The following is a 26,418-nucleotide window of genomic DNA, read 5'->3' on the forward strand; positions in this document are numbered from 1 at the left end:
GGACTGGCGCAGGCGTGCTGCTGAGTCAGCTGGTCCATCTGATTAGATCGCATTCCCCGCGACTTCCAGACGTTGCAGCACAATCGCTTTCCAATCGGCAACACGGTCAGTGGGAGGTACACGGGCTGGCATACGATGATCACCCGGCTGCAGGTCTGACTTGAGGGCCTCGGCAGGCATTTTACTCTGCCCATATATATTCATCATGGCGACCTCGAAATCCGTCGTCGAGTTGCCGCGCTTTCTGTGCTCCTCACAGACCGGCTCCTCGCGCATCACCCCCTCAAACCTCTTTGGATCGGGTGTTTCGGCCAACCAAACACACAGGCGTCGGTCATTCCACGCCACTGATGTTCGCCAGCCCGTACAGCTCAGAGGTCTATCTACCTCGCTCTCCTCGTCCTCGGCGGCCCTCGTTCGCTGCTCCAACTTCGCCCCATATGCCCTCCGCTACTCCTCGCCCACTCCCGCTCCTACGGCCCGTCGCGAGACGGACGTCCCTTCTGTTCCTATTAGACATAATGGTGTATATGTCGCGGCATTCAACCCCGCTCGCCGTGCGTTCCATGCCTCCGCAGCAGCACAAAAAGATCACCGTTTCGATACGCTGAAGCTGGTTCAGCGCCTCAAGGGCGAAGGCTTCAGTGAAGAGCAGGCTGTTGCCTTGATGAGAGTGCTTAATGACGTTATTGAAGAATCCATACAGAATTTGACCAGGACGATGGTGCTGAGGGAAGGTCTGTGCTCTATTTTCCTCCTTGCCTTATGGCTTCTCCTCCGTGGGGGACTAGTCTTAGATGCAGCGAATAAGTCACTGTCTCTTCTTAATCCTAATTTTTGAACAGATGCCGAACGGTCTGCGTACACTCAAAAGGTTGACTTCGCCAAACTCCGCTCCGAGCTTCTAAATTCCGATTCGACAGAAGCACAGCTAACTCGATCCTCACATGATCGGATTGCCGGGGATTTGGCTAAACTAAACTCCCGACTGCGTGACGAGATCAACCGCACACAGGCGTCAGTCCGACTGGATCTCAACCTTGAGAAAGGAAGAATAAGGGAGGAAGCGAACGGGCAGGAGATGAGAATAAAAGAGACAGAGACGAGAATAGAGCAAGAGGTAGCCGGGTTAAGGGAGAGGGTGGAAGCTGTCAAGTTCTCAACTCTGCAATGGTTGATGTATGTTGCCCCAAGCACCCTTCCCCCCCTTCTTGCCTCGTTTCCGTCGCTCGAATTGTTATCAGAGCTGTCAAGCATGAGCAAACGTTTTGCTGACCACATTTTGTTTTTTGAACAGGGGTGTTTGCACTGGTACCGCAGCGCTAATACTAGGTGCTTGGCGCTTGTTGATGTAAGAATAAATGGATTGGCGTTGGGCTTTCTTTTTGCATGGAGATGGCGAAGACTTAGCCATCCTGCACTTCTTTGCACTCCAGGAGTTTCTTTTGTTTTAAGATTTGCATGTATGTACCCTCCATTTATCTACAGAGAAAGGAGATCATTGCCCCTCTCGTCAGCACGGAATTAATGGCCTCAAGAACGAGAAAGCATATATACACATCTGGCAGATATCCTGAAATAGCGATGATTAAATCTTGATCCCCGCTTTGAAATATATTTTTTATTGTTTATTTTTATTTTTATTTTTATTTTCTGTTTCTTTGCACATTAGATATATCCGTTTGGCACCAGATTTGAAAACAAATCCGGGTTCTGTTCCGTCAGCCGCTGGACCGCGTCGTCTGTGCGGGCGCGGATCATGACCTCCGATCCGTCGTGACGAAGCAATAGGTTGGGGCCATGGGTGAACCAAGAAATCGTATTTCCGGACTCTGGAGAATAGCGGGGGAATGGAAGTGGCGTGAACCTCTTTTCGAGTTCCGATCTACCACATTCTTCAAAGCTGATGTATGTTAGAGCGGTGGGGTCGAACATCGATTCGATCAGGATGATCTCGACCAGAGCTTCTGAGAAGGTGGCGGTCCACGGGAGCCATTGTTCGGCTTCCTCTTCAGATAGGCCCAGGCGAATGAAGACCGGTGGATCGGGGTTGGAGAAATGGCAGATCTTGATCCCCCAGATTGCAGCGTTTTGGTTTTCGGTGCGGAAGACTAGGACGCTGATGTCGTTGGTGGTGGTGTGTTGGTGGATGTATAGCTCCTCCGGGGCGAGGAACCTGTCGTGGTTGGAGGTGAGATCTGGTCGGTGGCCGAGTAGTTTGTATGCCTCCTTGAGGGCGGGCGGAAGTGTGAGCTTGAGTCGCTGCTCTCCGGCTGCTAAGCCTATTTCCGTAGAATTGGCGTCTGCTGGCGCCTGGGTATTGTTAAGAGTGCCCGTCGAAGCCCAGCTGCGGGTGAATTGGCGAATGAATGCCCATCGTGCAGGAGGACTGTCTTGGCAAGCGGCGAGGGCGGTTTGGAGGTCAAAATCGGTCGTCGGGGTCATCCTAAAATGTATATGTATTATTGTTGGTGGACAAAGAAACTATAATAATAGGTGACGATTTTGGTTCCATTTTTCCGGTTACATATTATCAAGATGAATAGTTACGCGCTAGTTAACTATAAAGCTACGGAGTCCGGAGTAGGATCATGCACCGAGGCTGCTTATCCGAATCGTACGTTTTCTCGTCCAGGGAGACCTAGGAGCAGTTAACTAAGTTAGCCAGCTCGCCTCGCGACGAAGCAAAGGCAATGCCACGGCGATATGAACAGGACTAGTTTTGACTGAGGAACAATAATGCTGAAGCAAAGTACGAACCACCCGGAAATGGCTACAATTTCAGCCATCAGCGGGTTGAATGGAATGCCGACCGGATGTGGAGTTTTACCCCCACGACCTTGCCACCCGCCCTTGTGATTGGTGCTTGGTCGGTGTCAAATTTGACTCCCGAATGTGTCTTTGCACCCGGGTAGTAATTGGCGTGGCAGGATTTTGCGATGCGTGGTGAAGGGGGCCACTTGTCCTGTAGCGACCATATCTCGACATCGGATGTGTGGTAGCTTGAAGAAACTATGCAGAGTAGTTACCCCGTACTCCGTACTACTAAAGGATTTGATGGGGGTAAAGTAATTCCGGTGCAATATTCTGTCTCAGTGAAAGGGCCGTTTTGCGTGCTCTTTATAGTCATAGACATAGACATAGACATAGACAGTGTCATAGAAGCGCTGCCAGACACTTTTTCAACTCGAGCAGTTTTGTTTTGTAAGCAGTCAGTGGTCCTGTGCTAATCCATTTTAGGTTAGTCTCCGGCGCCACAGAAGCATGCTTTTGAGCCACTCGGTGACTAACCCAATATAGACTAGCGGGCCACTTCGGCGGCCGTCAGCGACATCATCGGCCCGCCCAGGGGCTGGTGCTGCCGTTACTGTATCGATAAGCTCGCGGCTCAAAATGCGTCCTGTTTTGTCGTCTTCCTCTTGCTTTGATCTCTCTCTCACTACCAGCTTGGGGGGAGATATCAATCTGCCATGTCGACCTTCGCATATGAGCTGCATATCCCAGGTAACGCCGCTGTCTATCACTTTGTCCTTCCCAGTCCCTTTCTTTCGTTTTCTTTCCTTTGTTTCTTTCCTTTCTTTTTTTTCCCCCAATCCTAGTTGTCCCGGCTTCACTGACCCCAAGTTCTAGGCCCAGTTTCAGCTGACTTAGTCTCTCTCTGCACGAGGGATAGCAGCAGCATCACTGAGGATCGCCCTTCGAAGCGGCGCAAGATCCAAGGCGGCAATAGCCGTTTTAACGTTGACAATGCCGCGAAATACCTTCCTCAATACTTGGTAATGTGCCGCCTCTTCTTGAAGCTTGTAAGAATACGTCCCACCCCCGGGTGCTTGCGCCATCTGCTGACCCGTTGTTTCTAGAGATTCACCGAACAACCGGATGACAACGTAGAATATGGAACATCTACCCGGGTACCAGTGAATCTACGCCGCCGACGCTCGGGTGTCCACCGCTTGTTTTCCCTAGAGCTCCAAACCCGCGATACCGCCGTCAGTCTTGACGCTCATGACCTAGAGTCCGCTCCCCCTCTACTGAATTTAATTTTTACCATCCCATCGATCTATCGCATTTTCGACAAGGTGGCCACAGCATGCTACCAAGCCCTATTACACAGGGACCCTGCCGACAATCTATCCTTCCACCTCGAGGTCAAGGTTCTTTGGAATGACTCCCCGAACTTACCGGGAAGATGTTTCGGTGATGCCAAAGATGCCTTTGCGCAGTGTTTTCCAAGTGAGCACCCCCGGCCCACCGATAGCGAACTCTCAGAGGTAGGCCAATGGACGCCGAATGAGTTTTACTCAAGTGTCCATGTTCCGAAGAAGCAGGTCATCCTCTCCCTAGTCAAAGGATTTGAAGCTATAAAATCTCAGCTATTTCCGTTTCAAGAGAGAGCACTAGGCTGGCTCCTCGAAAGAGAGGGCGTTGAGGTCCTTCCGGACGGTACCCTGCGCCCGGTTGTCGAGGACGAAGGCTTGCCTCTATCTTTCGAGCGGACGACGGATGCCGAAGGTCGTCCATGTTTTGTCAGCCATGCGTTTTGCATCGCTATCTCCGACCTGTCGAAATGGCCCTACTCTACGCGGGTGAGGGGTGGAGTTCTTGCGGAAGAGATGGGTCTGGGTAAAACCGTCGAGCTGCTGAGCCTTATCTGTATTCACCGACGGCCCCAGTCAGCTATTTCGGCGCCTGACTCCGATTCGGAGCCTGTGGCCTCCGGCGCGACTTTAATCATCGCACCAGCGGCGATTCTAGAGCAGTGGAAGCAAGAAATTACCAAGCAAGCACCGAACCTTCGATTTATGCATTATCAGGGAATTCACCTGAGCAAGGTGTCTGATGATGTCATGGTTCAGCAGCTGGCATCTCATGATATCGTGCTCACCACATACGCTGTCCTCCAAAGAGAAGTCCATTTTGCACAAGACCCTCCCGATCGCCCCCTGCGCAATCAGCGAAGACTGCCAAGGCGCAAGTCCCCGATCGTTCAAATATCTTGGTGGAGGGTCTGTATTGACGAAGCCCAGATGGTGGAAACGGGCGCGAGTAACGCAGCGAGAGTTGCTCGTATCATTCCCCGTTGTAATGCGTGGGCCGTGACTGGCACGCCGCTACGGAAGGATATGAGGGATTTATTTGGCCTTCTGCTCTTCTTGCGCTATGAACCATTTTGCTCCTCACTGGAAACTTGGGTCCGGATCTGCGAGCTCTTCAAGCCTGTGTTCAAATCCTTAATAAACAAGTTCGTCATGCGCCACAGCAAAGACATGATACGGAATGAACTACATCTGCCCCATCAAAAACGTATTGTTATTACCATACCTTTCACTGCGGTTGAAGAGCAGCATTACGAACAGCTTTTCCAGCAGATGTGCGATGAATGTGGCCTCGACTCGAGCGGGGCACCCTTGGGAAACTGGGATCCCAATTCGCCTAGAACCGTTGAAAGGATGAGGTTTTGGCTAACCAGGCTGCGCCAGGCATGTCTTCATCCTGAAATAACGGCCACCAATGCTCGGCGTTTATTTGGAAGCGGACCTCTCCGCTCCGTTGCCGAAGTTCTGGAAGTTATGATTGACCAAAATGAGACGCAAATTCGCTCCGAGGAAAGAAGTCTTCTGCTCTCTCAGCTACGCAGAGGGCAGCTGCTTGAAAATGCAGAGCTTCCCCTGCAGTCCTTGGAACTTTGGATGAAAGCGTTGTCTGCCTCGCAAGAGATAGTTTCGGATTGTAGAAATCAGCTCGCTGTAATTCTGAAGGATGTGCAAGCCGAGAATTATGACATCCTAAGTATATCGGATGCCGGCTCTGACGACATAGGGGAGGCAGAAAAGAACCGAATTGGAACCTATCAGCAGCGGCTTCGGGGCGCACTAGAGATTGAGCACATGTGCAAATTTTTTATTGCCAGTGCGTACTATCAAATCAAAAGTGACCAAAAGCTTACGGAGCCCGATTCAGACGATTTCAAAAGGTTAGAAAGGCTTGAAGAAGAGAACTATCAGGCTGCGAAACTCATTCGAAGGGAGATGCTGGCCGAAACAAGTCGCAAGGTCAATAAACATATCAATGTCGTGAGGGTCAAGGCAAAGAAGAACGAACTTGTCCGGATTCCTCTCATGGCAACTGATTTTCGGCCTGGCGGTATAGAGAGCCAGCGTATCTTGGAACGGCTTGAGGACTTTTCCGAGGCTATGAATCAACATACAATCAAATTCAACAAATGGCGTGACCACATGGTCAAGCTCATTTTACGACCACTAGTCGACGAAGAAGACAGTACCAATCCTGAGGGAAACGAATATGAATCTTCAACAAAGGTCCAAGATGAAATGTATGTGTATATGGAAACGCTACGTGCCATGGTCGCAAATCATCATGATGCAATTACGGGTCAGACGAGTGCTTTGGTTAGCCACGAATTGAAGCAGGCCTTAGAAAAGGCGAAGACGGGCAATGGCCCTTCTCCTAATCTTTTCATTTCCTTAATGGAGGCCTGCGAGAAACTGAAGGTTCCCAGGGAGTTAGGCTCCCTGCGTGGCATCTTGAACGAGCTTCGAACATTGGTGACTTCGCTAGAATGGCAGGAGAGCGGAGGTAGCTCTCGGGCTCGCGCTGAACTTGGTATCGTCGAGGAACTCCACAAAACCGTCAGCAAACTGTTCTCTACGCATTCAAAAATCGCAAGTAAGCTGGAGAGGGAGATTCTTCTGTTTCAACGCGTGACGAATAGAAGGTTGGAATATTACCGGCATCTCCAGCAGATATCCGACACAGTCGCACCTTATGCTGAAGAATCTAAGGGGCAACCGTTAGATAAGGAACAATTTGATTCTAAGTTACGCGCTGAGGAGAAAATGAAGGCTAAGCTTTCAGGCTTAAAGGCGAAACGCCGGTATCTTGTCCACCTGCGAGAGGACGCTGGTGGGGAGGAAAGTTCAAGGATTTGCATCATTTGCCAATCCAGTTTCGAAATAGGCATGTATAACTTCCGACATTTGCATCTGTACCTTTTCCTCGGGAGGCAATTAGCTGATATTTCCCGCTCATAGGCGTCTTAACGGTGTGTGGTCACAAGTATTGTAAAGACTGTTTGGGTCTTTGGTGGCGTCAACACCGGTCATGTCCTGCGTGCAAAAGCCGTCTGCATGCCAATGAGCTACACCAAATCACCTACAAGCCTGCTGAGCTAGTAGCTCAAGAAGAAAAAGCCCCAGGGACTTTAGAGACACATCACTCAATGAAAAACGCAATCTACTCGGATATCAAGAGCGACGATCTGGAAGAAATTAAAGATATTGAGATCTCTGGCTCCTTTGGCACCAAAATTGACACCCTTGCCAGACATCTGATTTGGCTACGACACCACGACCCAGGCGCGAAGTCTATTGTGTTCTCTCAGTATAAATCGTTCCTGGGTATCTTGGCTAGTGCTTTTTCTCGGTTCAGGATCGAGTTTAGTAGCTTTGACAGCTACAATGGAATTGAGCGTTTCAAGCAAGACCCTTCGGTATGTTATGTGATGTCGGCCTTAATTAAGCGTGCGATGCCTGACGTGTCAGTAGATTGAATGTTTCCTTCTGCATGCCAAAGCGCATTCGTCCGGGCTAAATCTTGTCAACGCCACCCACGTTTTCCTTTGCGAGCCGTTAATCAATACAGCCATTGAACTTCAAGCCATTGCTCGAGTGCACCGTATCGGCCAACATCGCGAAACCACGGTTTGGATGTACCTTGTATCCGATTCAGTCGAGGAGTCCATCTACCAACTCTCAGTGTCTCGACGACTAGCTCATATAGCACAGAAGCGAAAAGAACTAGACAAGAGCGGAACAGGCTTCTTGGTTGCGAATGGAGATGACGGACTAGATCTCTCTAATCTGAACGAGAATGTAATCGACGCAGCCAACTCCCTTGAGATGCAAGATGCCGCCTTGGGGAAACTGCTCCGTGGGCGTGCAACCGAGGGTGAAAATGTTGATGATAATGATCTATGGCAATGTCTCTTTGGGAAGGTTAAAAAGAACGGCACCGGCACGGGGGGAGCCATTGAGCACATGCGGTTGGAAGTTGACCGGATGCTAAGAGCCGATGCTGCGGAGGGGAGGAGAGATGCTAACAATTAAGGAGCATCACCCTTTGCGACGTCCACCACAATGGCATTAGTGGAGCTCTCGAAGTACTCCATGCCCAGCTCACTCATAGAAGGCATCGGCTCGGTTTCTTATATATGTCCCATCTGCAAGGATGATCACACAAGATCGCCCTACACCCAACGGAAATTTCACCGAGTCTTGACACTGCCTTAGCCCCTCCGCTCCCCCCTTGATAAAAGAGGTTCAAATCTTGGAACTTATTTCCTTGTTTGGCCCCGGATAGCATTAATTCTTCGAGTCGAATTGGCTCGCGCTTCTCAACTTAAATGGGTTGCTTGTGTGCTAGAAAACTGGCTGATAATGTATTCTGCTATATACAATGCATTACATATGATTTATGATGGAGGAAACATGCAGGGTTGGGGTGCGGGGGCCGCCCGATTTGATATTGAAAAATCTGAGGCTCGTTGGTCATAATCGATTGATGTAAGTTAGACCGTTCAGCGACGAATCCAAACTACGGAGTGAATGTCTGCCAAGTTTTGGCGCGGCGGAAGGCGGCGGAGCGGAAAGCCAAGGGAGTCTAAGTCATCTGACCTAACCAAGAAGCGCCGGAACTCAACCTTACGAGCTTGCCCGGTTGACCGTTTGGTTTCATCTGCGACGTCATCTGTCATTAACGGAGGCAATTGAGAAAACGGTTCAGCCAAACTCTCCAGAACAGGTCTTGCCGTCGCGCTCCGTGGATTGCTGTACTCCCCTCGCTGCTTGGATTCCTTCTCTCTCTCTCTCTCTCTCTCTCTCTCTCTCTCTCTTTCCAGCATGCTTGGTCATATTAACCATGCGTTTCGCTTCCCATTTGTGTACGATACTCGTGAAGAATGGATATTATGTCTAATGCGCCGCTACCCAGGCACGACCCTCGTCAGGGGTCGGTAGAGCGTGGCCCGGACTATGGTGAGTGCCATTCTCTTTCGCACGGCCCCGATCCTGGCGAAACTGCGATGTATTCGTTTGAACTTCTGCAGACTAATTGCTGGTTAGCCACTTCCGCCGCCCACTATGTGACCAGGACCACGTATCGGCCGATAAGAGGGGAAAAGGAGGCACCAAGGAGAGCGGCAGGTTCAGAAGGTAATTGAGCACTCGCAACGCAATTGTGGCGGATTAACCAGGCTGATTCCATCAATTGGAAATAGCAGCTTCCCGAGAACAGACCGGAACGCGCCCGCGGGCTGTTAGCGGTTCAGAATATGCGGTTGCCCCTGAATTGGCATCGAAAGGCGCCGCGGCGAGTCTTCGTTATCCGGCGGAATTCCAAGAGGTGGATCCGACCACCGAGAGGCTCATCACCGCAGAAGAAGCTAAATTGAGCAGGGCCGGGTCCAAGGCGGCGTTGCGATCGGCTCGTGATCGTGCTAGGACGCTAGAATCCAGGGAGACGGCGCCGGAGGAACTGTTTGAAAGCGACCAGGGGGCGAGGATGGCTGCAACTGGAGCCATGGCTAGCACCCACAGAAGAACGGAGTCTGCAAGTTTCCAGGAAGGGTTCCCGGACTTGACGCATGCGATTTCAGCGGCGTCCATAAGCCACCGAACAGCTCAAGAAGAGGAGCGAGGCGGGATGGAGCCGTCGCGTCAGGTTGCATTCACCAGCGCGCCACCTCAAAGGGCGCAGGATGAAGCTGCCAAAAGGAATTCGCACGCAGCTGCTGTGATTATGGCGAAGCAAATGTACGCGGTAATGCCGCAGGCCCGGGATATGGCAACTTTTGAAACTTCGGGTTACCCTGGCCCAGTAGACCCGCTCTTAACGGGTTTAGACCCCAGCCGCCCTTCCGTGAATCTGATGTCGGAAGCAGAACGGAGAGTGGCTGCGCGTTTGGCCCAGATGGACGAGGAGCAGAAATCAGTGAAGGCGTACCATAGCGCTCGTGCGTCGCCCAGGCCTCGCTCTGTCAGCTCTGCAAGGAGACGACCGCAATCCGTCGCCGACATGGAGACAAGCAGCTTTACCAGGGGCCATGCACAGAGAACGGGATTCGCAAGGTACACACTTCGGGAAGAAGAGAACGGCGTTGCCAGCCCGGTGGAGGATGATGCGGTCATGGAAATGGCCCGGAAAAATGCCGACGATACGATCAGTGCCATCGATCGGGATTTGTATACGTACACCGGAAGGCCGTCTCCTGCTGTATTGCGCGAATGGGAACGCAGAGTGAACGAGCGTTCAATGGCCGTCACGGCGCCTCCAACGTCAACGTTTGTTCCAATGACTGGGTCGAAATTCGAGGATAACCCGCAGGTTCGAGCACTAGCTCGATCGAAATTACAGCCAAGACTTGATGAGATCGACGATAGGGTTAATGAAAAGAGAGCACGGGAGATTGAGAAACAGCTTGATGAAGCACAGCAAAAGCGATATGAGCAAATACAAAAGGAGAGAGATGTGGAGACATTGAAAGTTCACAGCCAATTGCTGAGTGAGTGACTTCCACTACGGATGCGAATAGATATAGTTATGCTGATGATCTTATAGAACTTGAGCAAAAGCAGGCAAAGAAAGACGCAAAATCGGCGAAAAAGAAGAAGAAGGACTCAAAGGGCAAAGGTCGAGATGAAGCGGAAGAGCATCCTCCCGAGCAAGGGAACCCTACGGAGGACGCAGGGTATGCCGGGCTAGACGGCGGCCCGGAGGATAAGAATGCCCCGCCCAAGTCTCTCATTGAGCGAGAGAGGAACGGAGAGTCATCAACAGCGGCCACTAAGCCCATTAGAAGAGAAGAGGCAGAACAACAGGCCTCGACGGACCCCGCACGGCAGCCGAATGGAACATCATCGGAAGCAGTGCCAGATACAGCAGGGCCGCAACAGGCCCGCCAAGCTGAGGAGCCTGCCCTGGGAGGTATTGTGAGCCAGTGGAGTACCTCAAACTATGGTGAGATGGCCCAAGCCGCCGAGCCGAAGCAACCAGTACAACCAGCGGCGGAACCGTCAAAGCAAAGCCCCAATCGATTCAGTTTGAAGAGCATATTCAGCCGCTCCGGTCCGCGAGATACGGGAAATCAGGGTTCATTTGAAGCCCCAAAACGCCAGATGGGTTCGACTGCAGGAGATGAGATCGGACATGAGCCCGAGGAGGCACCAGAGATTCAACCAAGTCAGCCAGGTCAACCAGCGGACGCAGAACCCCAGCCAGGAATTACTCATCGAAGCTCTAAATTCCAAGAGAATCTGTAACGCTATCACCTGTCTTTGCGAGCCACCAGGGACGTCTCTTTTCTTTTCTTTTCTTTTCTTTTCATATCGGTGTTGTTGTGCTGAGTACTTTTTTTGATGAGTCTTCATCAGCTCGCTACATACCTTGACATGATTTAATAAGATTGACCTACTTCATTTTCATATCCCAAATGGCTTTGTGCACTGTTCTGCCAGATTTTGTATGCTGGATCATTCCCTAGCTCTTCAGGAAGTTGAGACTCACTTGGTATTGCGGCTATGGGAACGTGATGGTTTACCCGTCCTTTTCAAGCAAATTTCTCAGCCAGAGATGCTAATATCCTAATAATCTTATTCCCCGTAGCTTTTGTTCAATAAGGACATGACTTTTCGGTATTTGATCTGTCTTTTTGGAGCGATTCCATGATGGTCAAATCGACTTCGACTGTTCCTCTGTATGGAGGACGGTTAGATAGCCTGTTATATCGTGTCCCTCTCCAAGGTTGCCTAGCAGTACGTATTATACAGGGATGCCGGTGGAGCTACACAATATTGATGACGTTGAGGAAAAATTAACCCTAACCCTATACTCCGTACCCCCTAGACCAATCGCCCAGGTGGTAAAGTCAATATCCCTAACACAAATTCCATCGTGGTTAACTAGTTAAATGATTCTTGGCTCCAAGCATTGTGAGAAATACCAAGTATCATAATTCTGTTGTACGAATTCAACTTTTGAGTTATTGATCATTTTGATGATGACCAACGAGAATAGAGGTAATTTTAGGCGCGGCCTGGCCTAGCGAGCTTTTGAAGCTGACAACATTTGCTGGTGTTCCCAGCCTGTATTGTAACGGCCGGGCATTCATCTTCCATTTTCCTGCTTCCCATTTCTCAGTAATATCACGCGTGCATCCGAGTCCAGGGATTATTCCAATGTTGGTTGGCCATAGGAGCATGGATAAGAGTTTCAACAGATTATTGGAAGGTTAGCCAAACCAACCTATGTACGCACGGATAGGGAGAAGATGATCATTTCGGCAGATTAATCACTATGTTCATGAAGAGACAATATGACTACAACCCAGAAAGGAGAATCCAGATAAACAGACCAAGAAAACCATTCCAAGTCATATCAAGTAAGGCATTTTATCGAAAGAAGCTCGGGATCTAAAACGAGGCAATGATGGCAAAACATGGGATATAAAAGGGCTGAAGAAGGGGGGAGAGACTAGGTCTAATATATAATCATCAATAAATCAGAAACGAAAAAGAGAACACAATCCCCAGACAGAATAAACATAAGATGTTCTGGATATAAAGCATTCTCGTCCCAAAGTCGATATCCTAAGAAGTGTATAGGTGAATAAAACGGGAGCACACGAAAGCAAAAGGTAGAAAAGAAAATCAAGATGCACTACAAGTGATGCTGAGATTTGAGAGAAAACCGTAGGTAGAAAACACCCATGTCCCACCAGAGAGTACCCAAAACAAAAGGTTAGAAAACAACAAAACACCAGAGGGAATAAGACTAAATACAGAACAACAGGCATACTACTCATAGTCAAAAGACCCTGGTCATGTATCGTACATAGATCAGGTTTGTTTAGGACTCAAAGACTCGGTCCCTCGCTCCTCCTGCACAACATCCGGCTTTTCGGCGCTCTCAAAGCGCTCAAGGGCCGCATTACTGCCCGTAGAGCCGGGCTTGTTGTGCTCGCGAAGAGAAGATGACCGTGGAGGCCGTATGGGTTCGGAATCGGACTGCGCACCAGAGGGGTGGAAAGGAGGATACTGCGATGGCTCTTCAATTTCGGCCGCAGGGAGGAGCTGCGGCTCTGGCGACTTTGTGCTGCGGTCAACGGGGCTCAACGCCGATGGATTATTGGTGAGAGCATCTGTACTTGAAGCGACGATGGGTTGGGAAGCCAGTATATCGAGAGATGTCCGTCCTTGGATAAAAGTCGGGCTCTTCTCATCGACAGGGCTAAAGCCTTCGACCTCCTCAACTTCTTCATCTTCAAAATTATGACCCTCGAATAACTCTTCTTCCTCTTCAATGATTTGGCTTTTTCGAGGACCTACCGCAGGTGCCTCGGCGGAAGGCGCATCAAAGAGTGCTTCTCTCCTCCGTGGCAGGAGAGGAGTTCCTGCACCACCTGATGCCATGAGGTTAGCAGTATTAAGTGTTGGCCCTTTAAAGGCAGACCGTTTTCGTCGCGCAAATACAAGGCCCGAGGAGGGAGAAGACATAATAGGTGCAGGAGCAGATTCATTGAAAGCACTATGGAGATGACCGGCGCCAGCGTTGTGAGATCCGCGAACCAGCCGAATGTTATGCGGGAAACGGGTGGATGCACTGGGGGTGGTGGGCAATACTTTGATTGAAGTATGCGGGGAGCGGGAGATGCCTAGCGCTTTGATTGACGAGCCTGTTGGGGTAGAAGCGGTGTCGATACTATTCGAAGAAATAGACGAAGTTTTGGAGTGCGAGTGTGCGTGGTGGATCGTGCGAATAGAAGAAACAGATGAGGATGTCGATTTCCGTCCTCGTAGTCCGGCTGACGAGCGGCGATAGGAATTGCGTGGAGTCAGTGGTGCGGGAGACAAAGAGTTACGATGACGTGAGGAGCTGCTATTAAGCGGTCGTGGAGGCTGAGTGATCGAGAGGGGGCGAACGGCTCCCGGGTACGAAGCATTGCTCGGTGCCAAACTGCTGGCATTCGATGATCGCTTTGTCTGGGGAGTGTGCTGGGTTTGGCTGAAATTCGAGCTTGCCGTAGGGGTTGCTATTTGTTGTTTTGATGCACTTTTATTCTTGCCTGGGCCGCTCCTATCAGAAAGAAACTTGAGAGAAACGCTGGAATGACCGAAGCCCTTTGGGTGGGGTGACTTGGCCCGCTTTGTAGATTCCACAAGCCAGTGCTTGAGGGATGCCAGTTGACTTAGGATAGGATATTGTCGGCGGCGCGTACCAGGCCGTTTTAGTATCCCATGAGGACGTATCAACTCGGGCTGTGATGCACTGAGATGAAGCGTACTGCCTCGGGAAACACGCCTCTCTTTTGGAGGAGGGATCGGTCGAGTGCGCGAAGAGCTAAGAGAACGAACGGAGCCATCTTTCTCAATTGGGGGAGGAGGAATAGATTCACAAGGGGACACAGCGACACCTCCTTCAGGTAGTTTCGGGAGATCGGGGATCAGAAGCTGGGCTAGACTAGGATAAGCTTTGTTGTCCAAAAAGAAAAGAAAAAAAGAAAAGAAAATAAAAAGGGCAAAGAAAAGGGAAAAGGGATTTGGTGGAATACTCACGAGTTGGGAGGCTTCGCCGGTTTGCTCTCCCTCTGCTTCGAGGTGGTTCTGAACTGTGGTTCTCCTCGTCAACCTCGACAAGGGCCGCAGAAATGCGTTCTAGGCGGCTGCTGGCCGCGCTCAGGCGACGGAGGTTCTTGGCTTCAGCTTCCCGTTCCCGCCGCTTCCTTTCTCTTCTCTTCTCCTTTCTCTCTTCTTTTTCTATCAGGAGAGCCCACCATCCAGCAAGGGCATCGCAACGTTGTGCCAGGACATTTTCTATAACTTGGTCCGTGTTGACCCCCGCGCTCCTCATTCGTTCTAATGTCGTCTTCTCCAGAGCGGTTGAAAAAGCTGGCGGACGGGATAGCTTCAGGATGGCTTGCTGCTGCGGAGCATGCTCTGCCAGGAACGGATGCGCTAGTATGTCGCTGAGAGTAGGCCGGATAAGTGGTCTTTTCGATAAGAGAAGGTTGATCAATGATTTTGCATCTTCGGAGAATCGCGCATTGTACTTGGGGTCCTCCGAAAGAATCCTTTTTTTGGTCGCCTGATCATCATCTTCATCAAACGGCAGCTCGCCTGAGATCAGGGCGAACAGGATGATCCCCAAACTCCAAACATCGACTTTTTCTCCCGCATACTTTTCGCCTTTTAACATCTCCGGAGCGCTATAGCAAATGGTGCCACAAAATGTCTGCAGATAGCTAGCCTTGCCCTCGTATTCCCTGGTGAAACCGAAATCGCAAAGCTTCACGTTTTCATGTTTATCCAACAGAATATTTTCCAGCTTCAGATCTCGGTGGACGCATGATTTACTATGTACGTATGCCACCGCCCCGACAAGCTGGGTAAATATCTTCTGCACTTTCTCAATCGGCATGGGTCCATTGCGGAGGAGGTAGTTGTAGAGCTCATCCCCTATAAAAGAAAAGGATAGAATCAGTATCCGTGCGCGGAATCACTGCATGCGGGTCTTGGTGCGCACGCACCTGGGCAGTATTCCAAAACCAGCCAGACCAGTTTCTCCGTAACGACCACTTCATAGAGGCGGGCTATATGGGGATGGATGAATTGACGGTGGTGGTGGATCTCGCGAGCCAGATTGGCATCCTCTCGACTTGACGATTTGAGCACGACCTGTACGAAAAAAAAAAAAAAAGCCCCAAATTAACTTGCATTCAAAGTATTTTCCGGGAAGGGAGCGCCCAACCTTGGAGCCATTTGTGAGCTTATGGGACGCGAGGTAGACTTTGCCGAACGAGCCTTTTCCAATGAGCTTTCCGAGGCTGTAATTGCCGACATTGCGTAAATCTCTTGACGAAAATTCCCTGACAGCGCGTTAGGTGTTGGTCTAGAAGGCGCGCGCGCTATAAACATGAATCGCTGCTTTTGGGCCGCAGGCTGGAGCACGACGGGGGTGGGTGACTATATAACTCACTCTAAAAGCTCATTGTACGAATTTACCAGCTGTGGATGGAAAGGAGAGAGAAGTGTCAGCGCCCCGGCCAAGCGGAATTTGGAAAGCAATCATCATCATCATCATCATTGGGTTTGCAAAATCAGGAAGAGGCGGCGTCAGAGATCAAACCCACGCGTTCATCCCTGCGAAAGCGGAGGAAGAGAAAGAAATATCAGGGGTGGAGGCGGCCAGGACGGAATTTGGTAGAACGCACCTTTTCTTTTTGAAGCTGCGACTCGGCCTTGAACCTGGGTGGCGGCATGTGTTTTTCGACAAACGCAGGTCAACCATGAATTCTGCTGCTTGGGGAAGCTCACGATTCTATTGCGACGGGTATGTGGAAGTTCCATGCAGGACGGGGCACGCGGAAAAAGGGGAGGACGGCGAGCGATCGGGGATGAGATGGGCGTTGTTTGGACCTGAGCGAGGTTGACTCGGACGGGTTGGCACGGGGGAATCTAGGCGACGGAAGAGACAGCAGCATGAAGAAGACGATTATAACCGACAATGTCGCTGGTTGATGGAGGAGGGCGCGTTGGAAGAAAATCAAGCGACTGTCCTTGGGTTCGTGCCGACGCACTTGGAGTTTGGCAGGGGGGCCTTTTTTTCTATGATCCGGGGGCGTTGACGCTATCTCAGGCTGGCGCTCGACCTAACCGCTGGCCGACGAGTGATCTTTCGTCCCGACCGCACTAGCCTGGAGCTTCTTCCGTCCAGGAATCCCTACGGCTCCGTACATAATATACGTAGTATATATTATCTTCTTCCTCTGGAAAACGGGAGACAGAATAAATGAATATATATATTGTTTTTACTCCAAAAGTAAACTATCCCACCGGAAACTCTTTACCAATCCCCCAGCAAAATACATATTACCAACCCAAAAGTACTCCATGACTGCGAGAGTGTGTACTGTACGGAGTACGGAGTACATACGTACGGTTTGACGTACCTCTGAAGTACCTTTCACGTACCTTGAGGTACCTCGAAGTACTCCGTACGAATGGATGGACTCTGTACGGAGTACTGTATGTTTGTACTGTACCTGTTTTCGGTCCCCACTCTTGAAATGCACTAACTGTATCAGGGATGGTGGCCGGTTCGCTACGGCTGAATGATAATCCGAAATCCGACTCCCCGGCCCCCCTCTCGCCTGCCTTAAACGGACAGTCCCTCGTCTGCAACCGCTTTAAGAGTCAACTTCACCCTTCTCCAGACTCGCTCATCGTCATCGTCATCATCATCATCATTTCACACCAGTTATCATCTACCACGTCGACTCCGGAGAGGAGACGATCCTTTCGATGGACTGCTGGAACCCTTGGGCGATCCCGGAAACCTCTCTTTCACTGAGAAAAGTGTCCCAGTATGTGATCTGGGCGCTGATGGTATCTGGAGACACTATAGCGGTTACGATCAAGTCGTACTGCGAACCTCACCGTGTTAGCACACACCATTCACGCTCCAATTGCTCGGGAAAGGAGTTGGGGGGCAGAGGGGGGGGGGCCTATTAGTCTACCTCTGTCTCCTCATGTGTTTCAACTTCCCTGAAGCAGATCCCTGCCTTGCTCGATAGTGGCTGCTCGACCGACAAGCATGTGTTAAACAACGGGCTGTGTCCATCGGAGCATGCCATCGTCACCTCTTTTAAAGAGCAGTGCTGGTGCCTCAACCTCTCTCGAATGGCAAGCTCATTGTCCTCGAGGATGCGGCGAAGAGGCTTGTTTTCAACCATTGAAAATCGACATACAAGGAGGTTGAAGAGGGGTCCGATAATGCTGCTGACGTTGGGAACCGGAGCGTCTCGGCCAGAAACCAGCGTCCCAAAACAGACATCGTCCAAGCCGGTAAGCTTCCTGAGCAAGAGTGCCCAGGCTACTTGGATGACGTTGGTCATGTTGAACCCAACCTTATCGCAGTATTTGCGCAGCGCGCCAGCTTGCGCAAGGGCCGTGGTGTGTACTCGGAGCTCCCTTCCGGATCGCGAGCTGCCATTCACGCCGTTGATCCCATTTACCTGCTGACGTGGGTTGAAAATGCAGGGCCTGATCCCGGCGAGATACCGCCTCCAGAACTTCAAGTGAGAGCTGTCCCCGCCCCACTCGTGCAAATAGGAGGCCCATAGTTGGTACAAGGCTTCTGGAGCAGGCGGCACCGTGCCATTGTACGCAGGCCCAAGTTCCTGCAGGATGATCGATACGGACGTGGCATCCAGGAAGGCATGTCTACCCTCGAGCTTGCAGAAGACCCGGCCCGTGGTTGTTTGATACACGGTGAATTTCAGTGGCAACTCATCCCTGCCACAGCTGGATAAAAATGGCTTCCTGACAACGGGCCAGATATTCTCATCTTCCACGCCCCTCACGATGTCGACATCGACGGGAGCGTCACTCAACACGACCTGGAATATCTTAGACGGACTCGATTTGCTCTGGAGAAGGACGGTCCTAAGTATCGAATGGTGGTCTACAAGTCGACCCCAAGCCCCGGCAAGACGAAATGGGTCGATCATATCACTCAAGCCTGTGAGTTCCCAGATTGTATGTGCCTGCAGGTAGGAATCCTGTGGGAGCAATCCCAAGTGGGTCGAAGTGCATGGGAAAGCATCAATGACCTGTGTAACGTTCGATATCTCATCAAATCCTTTCATGTCGCGCTCAAATAGGCGGAGATCGCCATACATCGACTGCACTGACGAGAAACTATGTGGTACCAATGCCACAGCTGGGATTGTACTACCGACTTTCAGGGCCAGGCGGGCCACTGACTTGGCGTGAAAAATGTCTGAGACACTCACGGTCATGCTGTCCCGAATGCACATTGCGGCGAACTGCATCGCGATGAGTGAATCACACCCAAGGGTAACGAAATCATCGTGAATGCCAATGTCGTCTGGCTCCAACCGCAAAACAGATGCTAAGGCGCCCTGCAGTTTCGCCTCGGTAGACGTAAGGGATTTATGGGCATGGACTCGGCCAGCTTTCTCCCATGCCCTCAGTGCGCTCCACGTCAACTTGGACGCAGCTTCTTGCCAAAAAGCACGCCCTAATAGAACAATGGATTCCGATGGCACAGACTGGAGCCGAATTGGAATACAGCAGGCAGGCACTAGGCTTCCTAGGGAGCCGTTTCGTAGGTGAATCATCAGCTGGGACAATTGAGCATGGATGTGTGCTTCGAGTCTCGTTAAAATCAATGTATCTACGGTTGCAATATCAACATCAGGGACGCCGACAAACAAAACCAGCTTCGAAGTGCGCATTCCTTTGGGTGTAATCCATTCTGCGACAACCTGGAACCGGTCTCCAAGGTAAGTGCGGGCTGTCAGTTCAAGCTTCGCGAGTGACTTTCGCTCTTGGAAAACGTCGGGCGCTCTTTCGGGTTCGCACTTTTCGCCCAGGATGCTCTCTATTCTTTCTGTAGGGTTATGGACGATAGTGCCCAGGAAACGCTCCATGCACTCCAGCATGGACTGGACCTGTTTCTCGGAGAGCACGGTATCATCGAAAAATGCATTCACTGTTAGTTTATCTGCTTCTGGCTCGCATATTACGTTCAGAATCTGTGTACTGAAATTGGCGTAGGACTGCTGTTTCCAGGAAGTGTCATTCTCCAATTCCCAAAGTAGAGGCGAAGAGAGCTCCATCTGTGTACCCTTTTCGGATTGAGGTTGCACAACAAGCAGACTTTGGAATTCGCAAGCCATGGCTGCCTCGGGACTTGCTTGTTGGATCTCCTGTATCCCCGTTTGCTCGAATGGAATCAATGCAGTGCGATGATCCTGCATACGCTTTAGTGCCTCGTTGATTTCAAGGTTCTCCTGGAGCCGTATCCGTACTGGATGCGTAGCGATAGTCGGACCGGTTGTATCGGCGGCTCCGTCAATGCTGCGGCCCATCACGGTCACACCAAATACCGCGTCAAGAGAGCTTGTGTGCTGACACACTACCATGGCCCATGCCAATCGGATCATCGATGATGTTGTCGCCCCCCTTTGGTTGGACAGACGTAGATGGATATCTCTTTGTGTCCACTTGAATGCTTGAGAAGCAGTGCTTGCAGAACGGTGGGCTAAGAATGGAGCTTCCTGAAGACCGCTGAATTCCTGTTTCCAGAACTCTCTGGCCTCACGCTTGCTCAAGTCAGCTATGTACTTGATAAAGGGCGAAAAATATTTCAGGTCGACATATTGTCCCAGGTATGCATTTTTGACAGCGTCGAGAATTTGGTTGTATGACCACCAGTCAAATAATGCATGATGCATCACTAGCGTCAGTGTTGGGTTGGAGCTGTCACGACAAGCCACCAAATAGATCAGAGGCGTGCCGAAGGACATAAGTCTCTCCCACCTGCTGTCGCCATGGCGGTTGGTTTGTTCTGTCTCCAGCCATTCGATATCCTGACCACGCACCACGGCTTGGAGGATGCTATGGGTTGATTGGAGCTGCCCTGCATTGACGATCCGGGTGCGTAGGATAGCAAAAGAATCCGCAACCACGCCCCAAGCGCATCGCAGCCTATTCCAATCAATATTTGTAGGCATGCGGAAGGTAAATCGAGCCTGAAAGGCGCCCGGCTGACGAGCCGTCCGGGCCATGAGGCGTTCCTGAAGAGGGGAGCACGGGTAGATGTCCTCGAGCTGGTAGGGAGGGACCCCACATTGATCAGCTGCTAGCTGCTTGAGCGACTCCGCATTTGCCGAGTCTACCAAAGAAAACCGCAACACGCCGACGGGAATGCTAGCCGTAGGGGATGCAATTCGTTCTTTTTGTGCTTTTTGACACAGCTGGGAGATGACAGGTGTCTGAAAGATGTCAGTCACCGTTAACATGAGCCCAGGAATTTTTTGAGTTTCTTTAGCCAACTTGATAGCAGAGATTGAATCGCCTCCCAAATGAAAGAAATCGTCGTCCTCCAGGATTTCATCGGGGGATAGAGCTAACACGTGGGCAATAAGTCGAATAAACTCCATGCCCAATCGACCGCTGTGGTTTGAAGTGAGCCGATATGCTTGCAAGTCGTTCTTTGTCAGCTTTGAAATCATGCTACGCAACGACTTTCGGTCAACCTTGGTCGTCTGGGACAGTGGCATTGCTCGCAAAGGAATAAGTAACTCGGGAACCATATATCGAGGGAAAGCACCGTCTAGTCTGGCCTTTACCTTCGGAATATTGATTTCAAATAAGTGGTTGGGCTTGCAAAATGGCAAGGAGCCATCATCAGATCCTTGTATGGTTCCGTCCTTGAATGGCTCCCATTCAACGAACAGGACTAAAGCAGGGCGTCCATGATACAGTTTCCCCATCTCGACGGCAACCGCCGCTCCGGGAAATATGTCCCGAGCAAAGTGTTCGATCTCTCCAAGTTCAATTCGTTGTCCTCGGAGCTTGACCTGGGTGTCCTTCCGCCCCAGATACACCAGTGTGCCGTCTGCTAGTTGCCGCACCAAGTCTCCAGTCTTATAGACTCGCGAGCTCTCGCCTTTACTGGTCATCCATGGTGGGCTTGCGACAAACGCGTCCGTGGTCTGTTGCGGACGATTCAGATACTCTCTACCAACGATCGGTCCTCCGATCAGGAGTTCTCCAGCCGCCCCGATGGGCACCAGCTTGTTATGATTTTCTGCCTCCACGACCCATGTTGTCCCTCCATACCCACGGCCGATATTCAACGGATCCCCATCTACGGCGACATGAGCTTGGACCGTTGAAACCACCGTACATTCTGCTGGGCCATACGCAATCACCAGCCTCATGCGAGCAGCCCACCGAGCAATCTCGGTAGGCGGCATGGACTCACCTCCAACCACCATCGTCTTCACGGCTGGAATCTCTTCTGGAGTTAAAAGGCGAGCAACTGAAGGCGTGAGCTCCATCCAGTTGACACAGAGCTCTATAATCGCCTCTTGGAGGTTGTTGACTCGTTGTGAATCCGATGGTACACAAACACAGCCTCCGAGCATGAGAGGCACGAGAGTCTCATGGATGCTCACATCGAATGCATAGGATGCAAACTGCAGCACCCGTGATGAGCCGGTGAGGTTTTGAGCTTCTGAGCTCGATAGGGCATTCGTGCACATTGAAGCATGTTCAATCACAATTCCTTTGGGTTTCCCTGTTGATCCCGAAGTATACGAGACATATGCCGCATTCCTCGAGGTGCTCGAGGTTTTTTTCTCCCGTCTAATAACGGTCGCGGTATCTTCCGGTCCACTTATGTCGGCGATATAGGGCACTACAATCACGGTGTCCGCCAGACCCGAGGAAGTCTGTTTGTACAACGTGGATGTAAGAATGACATTTGCCCCGACGTCCTGACAAATGACTTGGAGTCGCTCGTCGGGATGCGCAGGGTCGAGCAGGACGAATGCTGCTCCAGCCTTTAGGACACCAAACATCGAGACTGCAGTCCATTTGGATTTTTCGAAAAGAAGCGGCACGATAGTTTCTGGGCCGATGGAGTAGCCATGGAGGACATGCATGACGCTGGACGAAAGATCATCCAGCTCAGCGTATGTCAGGGACCCGTCCCAGGCACATATGGCCTCCGCAGCCGGTTGATCGAAGCATTGTCTCTGTATCAAGTGATGTATACACTTATCTACAGCTTCTTTTGGGACTGATTCGTTCCAGTCATGGATCTGCCTTCGGTGGCTTTCCGATGTGAATTCGAGGCTTTGTAACGATCCCTTCGGGTTCTCGGACAGGGAACGGAGAATATGCTGAAGTGCTGATCTTAAAAGTCCGAGCAACCCCTCGTCCAAGAGCGACGATTGGCAGTACAGAGAGACGCGCGGCGTTTCCGTCGTTTCCACGAGAAGGATCAGCGCGATAGGATGATCCGACTAAAGGTAGCTGGCGTGAGCATCCCTCTCTTCGGAAAAGACTCCAAAGAAACTGGTATCAACTTACCAATTCGGCCCACTGGTCAATCCAGCTCGTTGAGCATCCGTGAATAACACAGCTGTTGAATCGACCTCGGTATTCGCAGTCATGGAAAAGCCACCCTCGAACTTTTTGCAGGAGGACAGCTTCCCGGACGCAGCGCGTGGGCTCGAAGGAGGCACTCCATTCTTCAATGATCTGCTGCGGTTGGGACGTGACACCCTCTGGAAAGACCCCGAATTGCGCCGTAGGAGTGTCGGCATATTTCGCAAGGAGTATTGACCAGGCAGTCGTCAAATATGGGAGAATATTGGCTTCCGAGCCTATGTCTTGACACTCAAACAACGGACAGCTGTACACTCCCCGGGGTCTCTGTGTACTCCCTAAGATACTTAACCTGGGAAAGAGGCACGACTCGATATCGGACTCTTGCATCTTTTCCGGTTGTATCATCTCATGTCTAATCTTGAAATTTCATTTATTTTTTTGCTTCTCTCTCGATCCCGCTTCCCAAACTCTCTCCCAGAGAAAATTCGTCGAAGGATGGGGTAACGAAGCGGGTTTTCTACAGAGTACGGAGTACATTTCTATAAAATACCTGGCTTCAGGAGCAAGGTTAGCCGAGAGTATTGTTTAGGTGGCTCTTTGCGTGTCGCTGAATTTCCAAGTGCATGGGGATCTTGGTCCTAGCTGACTGATTGACAGCTCACTAACGAGTGACTATTAGTTAGTTACTTGTCACTTTTGATTTTCATAAACTTTGGCCTAGAAGACAACCCAGCATCTTAATTTTGACCGGACAATACGATTGCACAACTCCTGAGGTGGCGGTTGACTAATTTGCGGAAAATAGCTGCTGTCGATAAATGCAATTATTTTTCGTCGTGCCATGGGTTTCCGGGCTTTTCCCGGCTGCTACCTACACTGTCGTCACCTTTGCCGGCCTGATGCACGGCGTCTAGATTGTGCCGTGCATGGTTAATTTCGACATCAGCCAGCCACCCAAGCCTGAGAGGCTTGAGGTATTGAATAATCCGGTTGGGAAAGTTTCGCTAATGACTCCGGAGATTTGCTGATCTACGCTGCTGCAGATCACCCGATCGCCGCTCAACGTCCGCCACTTGGACCTTTGAGTCTTCGAGGAGCCCCCATTTTGGGAAATTACAGCATTCATCTTGTCAAATGGCAATCGATAGACAGACTAGGGCGAGAGGAATAAGCTTTTCCTAGAATTTCGGTCGAGAAGACCAGATAATCTCCAGCCTAAATAAAGATATGAGATCTTAACTCGTTGAACCGTGAAGAGGTAGCGAGTGAAACCAGGAGCTAATGCATCGCTGGCGGCTAACTAGTGTATCCCTCACGCCTTGGCTCCTGCCAAAAGATATCCATTCTCAAAATGTGATCGTAGGCTTCAGGCATCCGACGCTATACTCCTTCTTTGCACTTCCGCAATGACAACCATCTGCCCGATACCCTGCAATTGTTGTTGATCCCTCTTGATGAGCTCTTGACGACATGAATTTATGAGGAGCATATTAAAATCTTATCACTAACTATAAAGTGTCGCTTGATTCCTCTGTTTGCTAGGCTCAATAAAAAAAAAAATCTCACTACGCATTATTTTGCAGTCCTATCACCCTCACCAGCTTGGTACTCTCCCGCTCTCCCCTCTCCCACACGCCCAGCACACCTTTTCTCTCATATCCACCATGGCTATGCATGAGGACCCTGTAGCCAGCTCAACCGGAATCAAGGTCATCATCGTTGGATTCGGTATAGCTGGCGCTAGTGCTGCAATTGAATGTCATAGAAAAGGGCATAATGTGGTTGTCTATGAAAGACTGCCGGAGCTCACTAAAGTTGGTAAGGCCCCCAATGATTTCTTGACTCAATTACGAGCTACGCAGCCGCTCTGACTGCAGCTTAACTCCGTTAGGAGGGGATGGCATCAGTCTTGGCTCGAACGGGTGTTCTGTCCTATCTAAATGGGATAACGGTGAGTTCAATGAAACGATCAAGCCATTAAAGTTCCGAACGGACAATATGAATATATTTGATTATACCGGGTTTGATCTCGGGAAACATAAATTCCACGGGTACAATGCTGGGAGAGGATACACGCTTAACCGTGGCTCGCTCGTATTCTCCATGTACGACTACGCTCAGAAACTCGGAATCAAAGTGTTCATGGGCTCCACGGTCACAGAGTATTGGGAAACTGAAGACGAAGCGGGCATTGTCGTCAATGGGGAAAAGGTAGCAGCAGATTGTGTCATTTGCGCTGAGGGAATTCACAGCAAAGGCAGAGCCGCAATTACCGGCCAGGAGATGCAATGCAAGGAGACAGGTTTTGTGTCCACTCGAGGATATTTGGAGGGCAAAGCGGCTATCCAGGGTCCCTCACTGACTCGAATTGTCAGTGGCATGGAAGACGGCAATTGCATGTACGGATGGATGGGGCCTCGCATGCACATCAGCATGGGTATTAAGATCGACGGCGGCGAGCTCTTTTGGTACGCCTGCCACGAGGTAAAACCCCTCCTCAGTCAGCGCTAGAATGAGTCTGACTTTGTTCGAGGCTGCGAGTGTCCCTCCTAAAAATAACAGTGAGGCAATAGATCATATTCTCGAATGCATGAGTGATTGGACCATGCGGGATGAGCTCGAGTCAGTCGTCCGGAATGTTTCGGAGGGGAGGTTCATCTCTCAAAAACTCGTCGTGACAACAGCCCTGAAATCTTGGCTCTCTCCTCGCCGAAGGATGATCGTTATTGGTGATGCAGCCCATGCAGCTCTTCCGACCAGTGGCCAAGGAGGCACACAAGCCATTGAAGATGCGGCTGTACTTGCAATCGCCCTAGAGTTAGCAGGGAAGCAAGACATTCCCCTTGCGCTGTCCGTAACAGAAAAGATCAGGTATAGTGGCCCTCCTCGTAATCTAAAAGCTCGGCGTATGTCTACAGAAGAGCTTACTCGATGAATCTAGATTCAAGCGCGCTCAACTGATTCAACAGGGGGGGCTGGCAGTGCTGAAATTTGGCATGAATCGAAGTGATTTTGAATTATTCCGAAAAGATCCAAATCTGGCGAGGCCTCCGCACCCCGCTTGGATCTTTGACCATGACTGCCAAGAATACACCTACAGGGAATTCGCGGCAGCGGCTGAGGCAGTCAGATCTGGGAAGGATTATGTTCCGACCAATATCCCTGCGGACGGGGAATACCGGATAGCATATGATAGCAAGTAAATCTGATGGGACACTCTCCCGTGGCAGATGGCTGCACGGGTCTTCGTGTTGTGGTTCAAAAAAAATAGTCGTGTACGGAGATGAAACGTGGGATCTGGCACTGTGTTAGTTATCCCTACTGAAGAAATCTCTCTCTCGCGAACCGCAGAGTGCAAAAAGGTTCAGTTTTTACAAAGTTGGTCGCTCCCCATGGGGTAGTGTCATGTAGTTGGGTG

At 50.7% G+C, this 26,418-nt stretch overlaps 7 protein-coding genes across 7 annotated transcripts; 4 read left to right on the plus strand and 3 right to left on the minus strand.

Annotated features, from left to right (window-relative positions):
- Positions 1-82: 82 nt before the first annotated feature.
- On the plus strand, positions 83-1,643 carry CIMG_07292 (uncharacterized protein). The gene is made up of 3 exons (XM_001243395.2): positions 83-737; positions 846-1,179; positions 1,298-1,643. The coding sequence occupies exons 1-3, from the start codon at positions 206-208 to the stop codon at positions 1,353-1,355; spliced, it is 924 nt and encodes a 307-aa protein (XP_001243396.1). The 5' UTR covers positions 83-205; the 3' UTR covers positions 1,356-1,643.
- Positions 1,409-2,457, minus strand: CIMG_07293 (uncharacterized protein). The gene has a single exon (XM_001243396.2). It carries the CDS (start codon positions 2,443-2,445, stop codon positions 1,669-1,671), a length of 777 nt encoding a protein of 258 aa, XP_001243397.1. The 5' UTR covers positions 2,446-2,457; the 3' UTR covers positions 1,409-1,668.
- A 1,001-nt stretch (positions 2,458-3,458) lies between these two features.
- Positions 3,459-8,513, plus strand: CIMG_07294 (SNF2 family helicase/ATPase). The gene is made up of 5 exons (XM_001243397.2): positions 3,459-3,504; positions 3,631-3,803; positions 3,861-6,924; positions 7,053-7,510; positions 7,566-8,513. The coding sequence occupies exons 1-5, from the start codon at positions 3,471-3,473 to the stop codon at positions 8,124-8,126; spliced, it is 4,290 nt and encodes a 1,429-aa protein (XP_001243398.2). The 5' UTR covers positions 3,459-3,470; the 3' UTR covers positions 8,127-8,513.
- A 426-nt stretch (positions 8,514-8,939) lies between these two features.
- Positions 8,940-11,882, plus strand: CIMG_07295 (uncharacterized protein). Its single transcript, XM_001243398.2, has 4 exons — positions 8,940-9,053; positions 9,141-9,230; positions 9,296-10,579; positions 10,636-11,882. The coding sequence occupies exons 1-4, from the start codon at positions 8,978-8,980 to the stop codon at positions 11,334-11,336; spliced, it is 2,151 nt and encodes a 716-aa protein (XP_001243399.2). The 5' UTR covers positions 8,940-8,977; the 3' UTR covers positions 11,337-11,882.
- Positions 11,883-12,352: 470 nt separating this feature from the next.
- Positions 12,353-16,601, minus strand: CIMG_07296 (CAMK/CAMKL/MARK protein kinase). Its single transcript, XM_001243399.2, has 6 exons — positions 16,283-16,601; positions 16,048-16,076; positions 15,820-15,937; positions 15,599-15,746; positions 14,628-15,527; positions 12,353-14,542 (listed from the first exon to the last, which is right to left on the minus strand). Exons 1-6 carry the CDS (start codon positions 16,328-16,330, stop codon positions 12,912-12,914), a joined length of 2,874 nt encoding a protein of 957 aa, XP_001243400.2. The 5' UTR covers positions 16,331-16,601; the 3' UTR covers positions 12,353-12,911.
- Positions 16,602-17,578: 977 nt separating this feature from the next.
- Positions 17,579-23,387, minus strand: CIMG_07298 (amino acid adenylation domain-containing protein; the record flags this gene model as incomplete). The annotated part of the gene is made up of 2 exons (XM_001243401.2): positions 17,579-22,912; positions 22,980-23,387. The coding sequence occupies 2 exons, from the start codon at positions 23,385-23,387 to the stop codon at positions 17,579-17,581; spliced, it is 5,742 nt and encodes a 1,913-aa protein (XP_001243402.2).
- A 1,277-nt stretch (positions 23,388-24,664) lies between these two features.
- On the plus strand, positions 24,665-26,203 carry CIMG_07299 (uncharacterized protein; the record flags this gene model as incomplete). Its single annotated transcript, XM_001243402.1, has 4 exons — positions 24,665-24,818; positions 24,892-25,484; positions 25,534-25,871; positions 25,942-26,203. The coding sequence occupies 4 exons, from the start codon at positions 24,665-24,667 to the stop codon at positions 26,201-26,203; spliced, it is 1,347 nt and encodes a 448-aa protein (XP_001243403.1).
- Positions 26,204-26,418: the final 215 nt, after the last annotated feature.

The sequence above is a fragment of the Coccidioides immitis genome (genome assembly GCF_000149335.2).
Source record: "Coccidioides immitis RS genomic scaffold supercont3.2, whole genome shotgun sequence".
Lineage (NCBI taxonomy): Eukaryota > Fungi > Ascomycota > Eurotiomycetes > Onygenales > Onygenaceae > Coccidioides > Coccidioides immitis.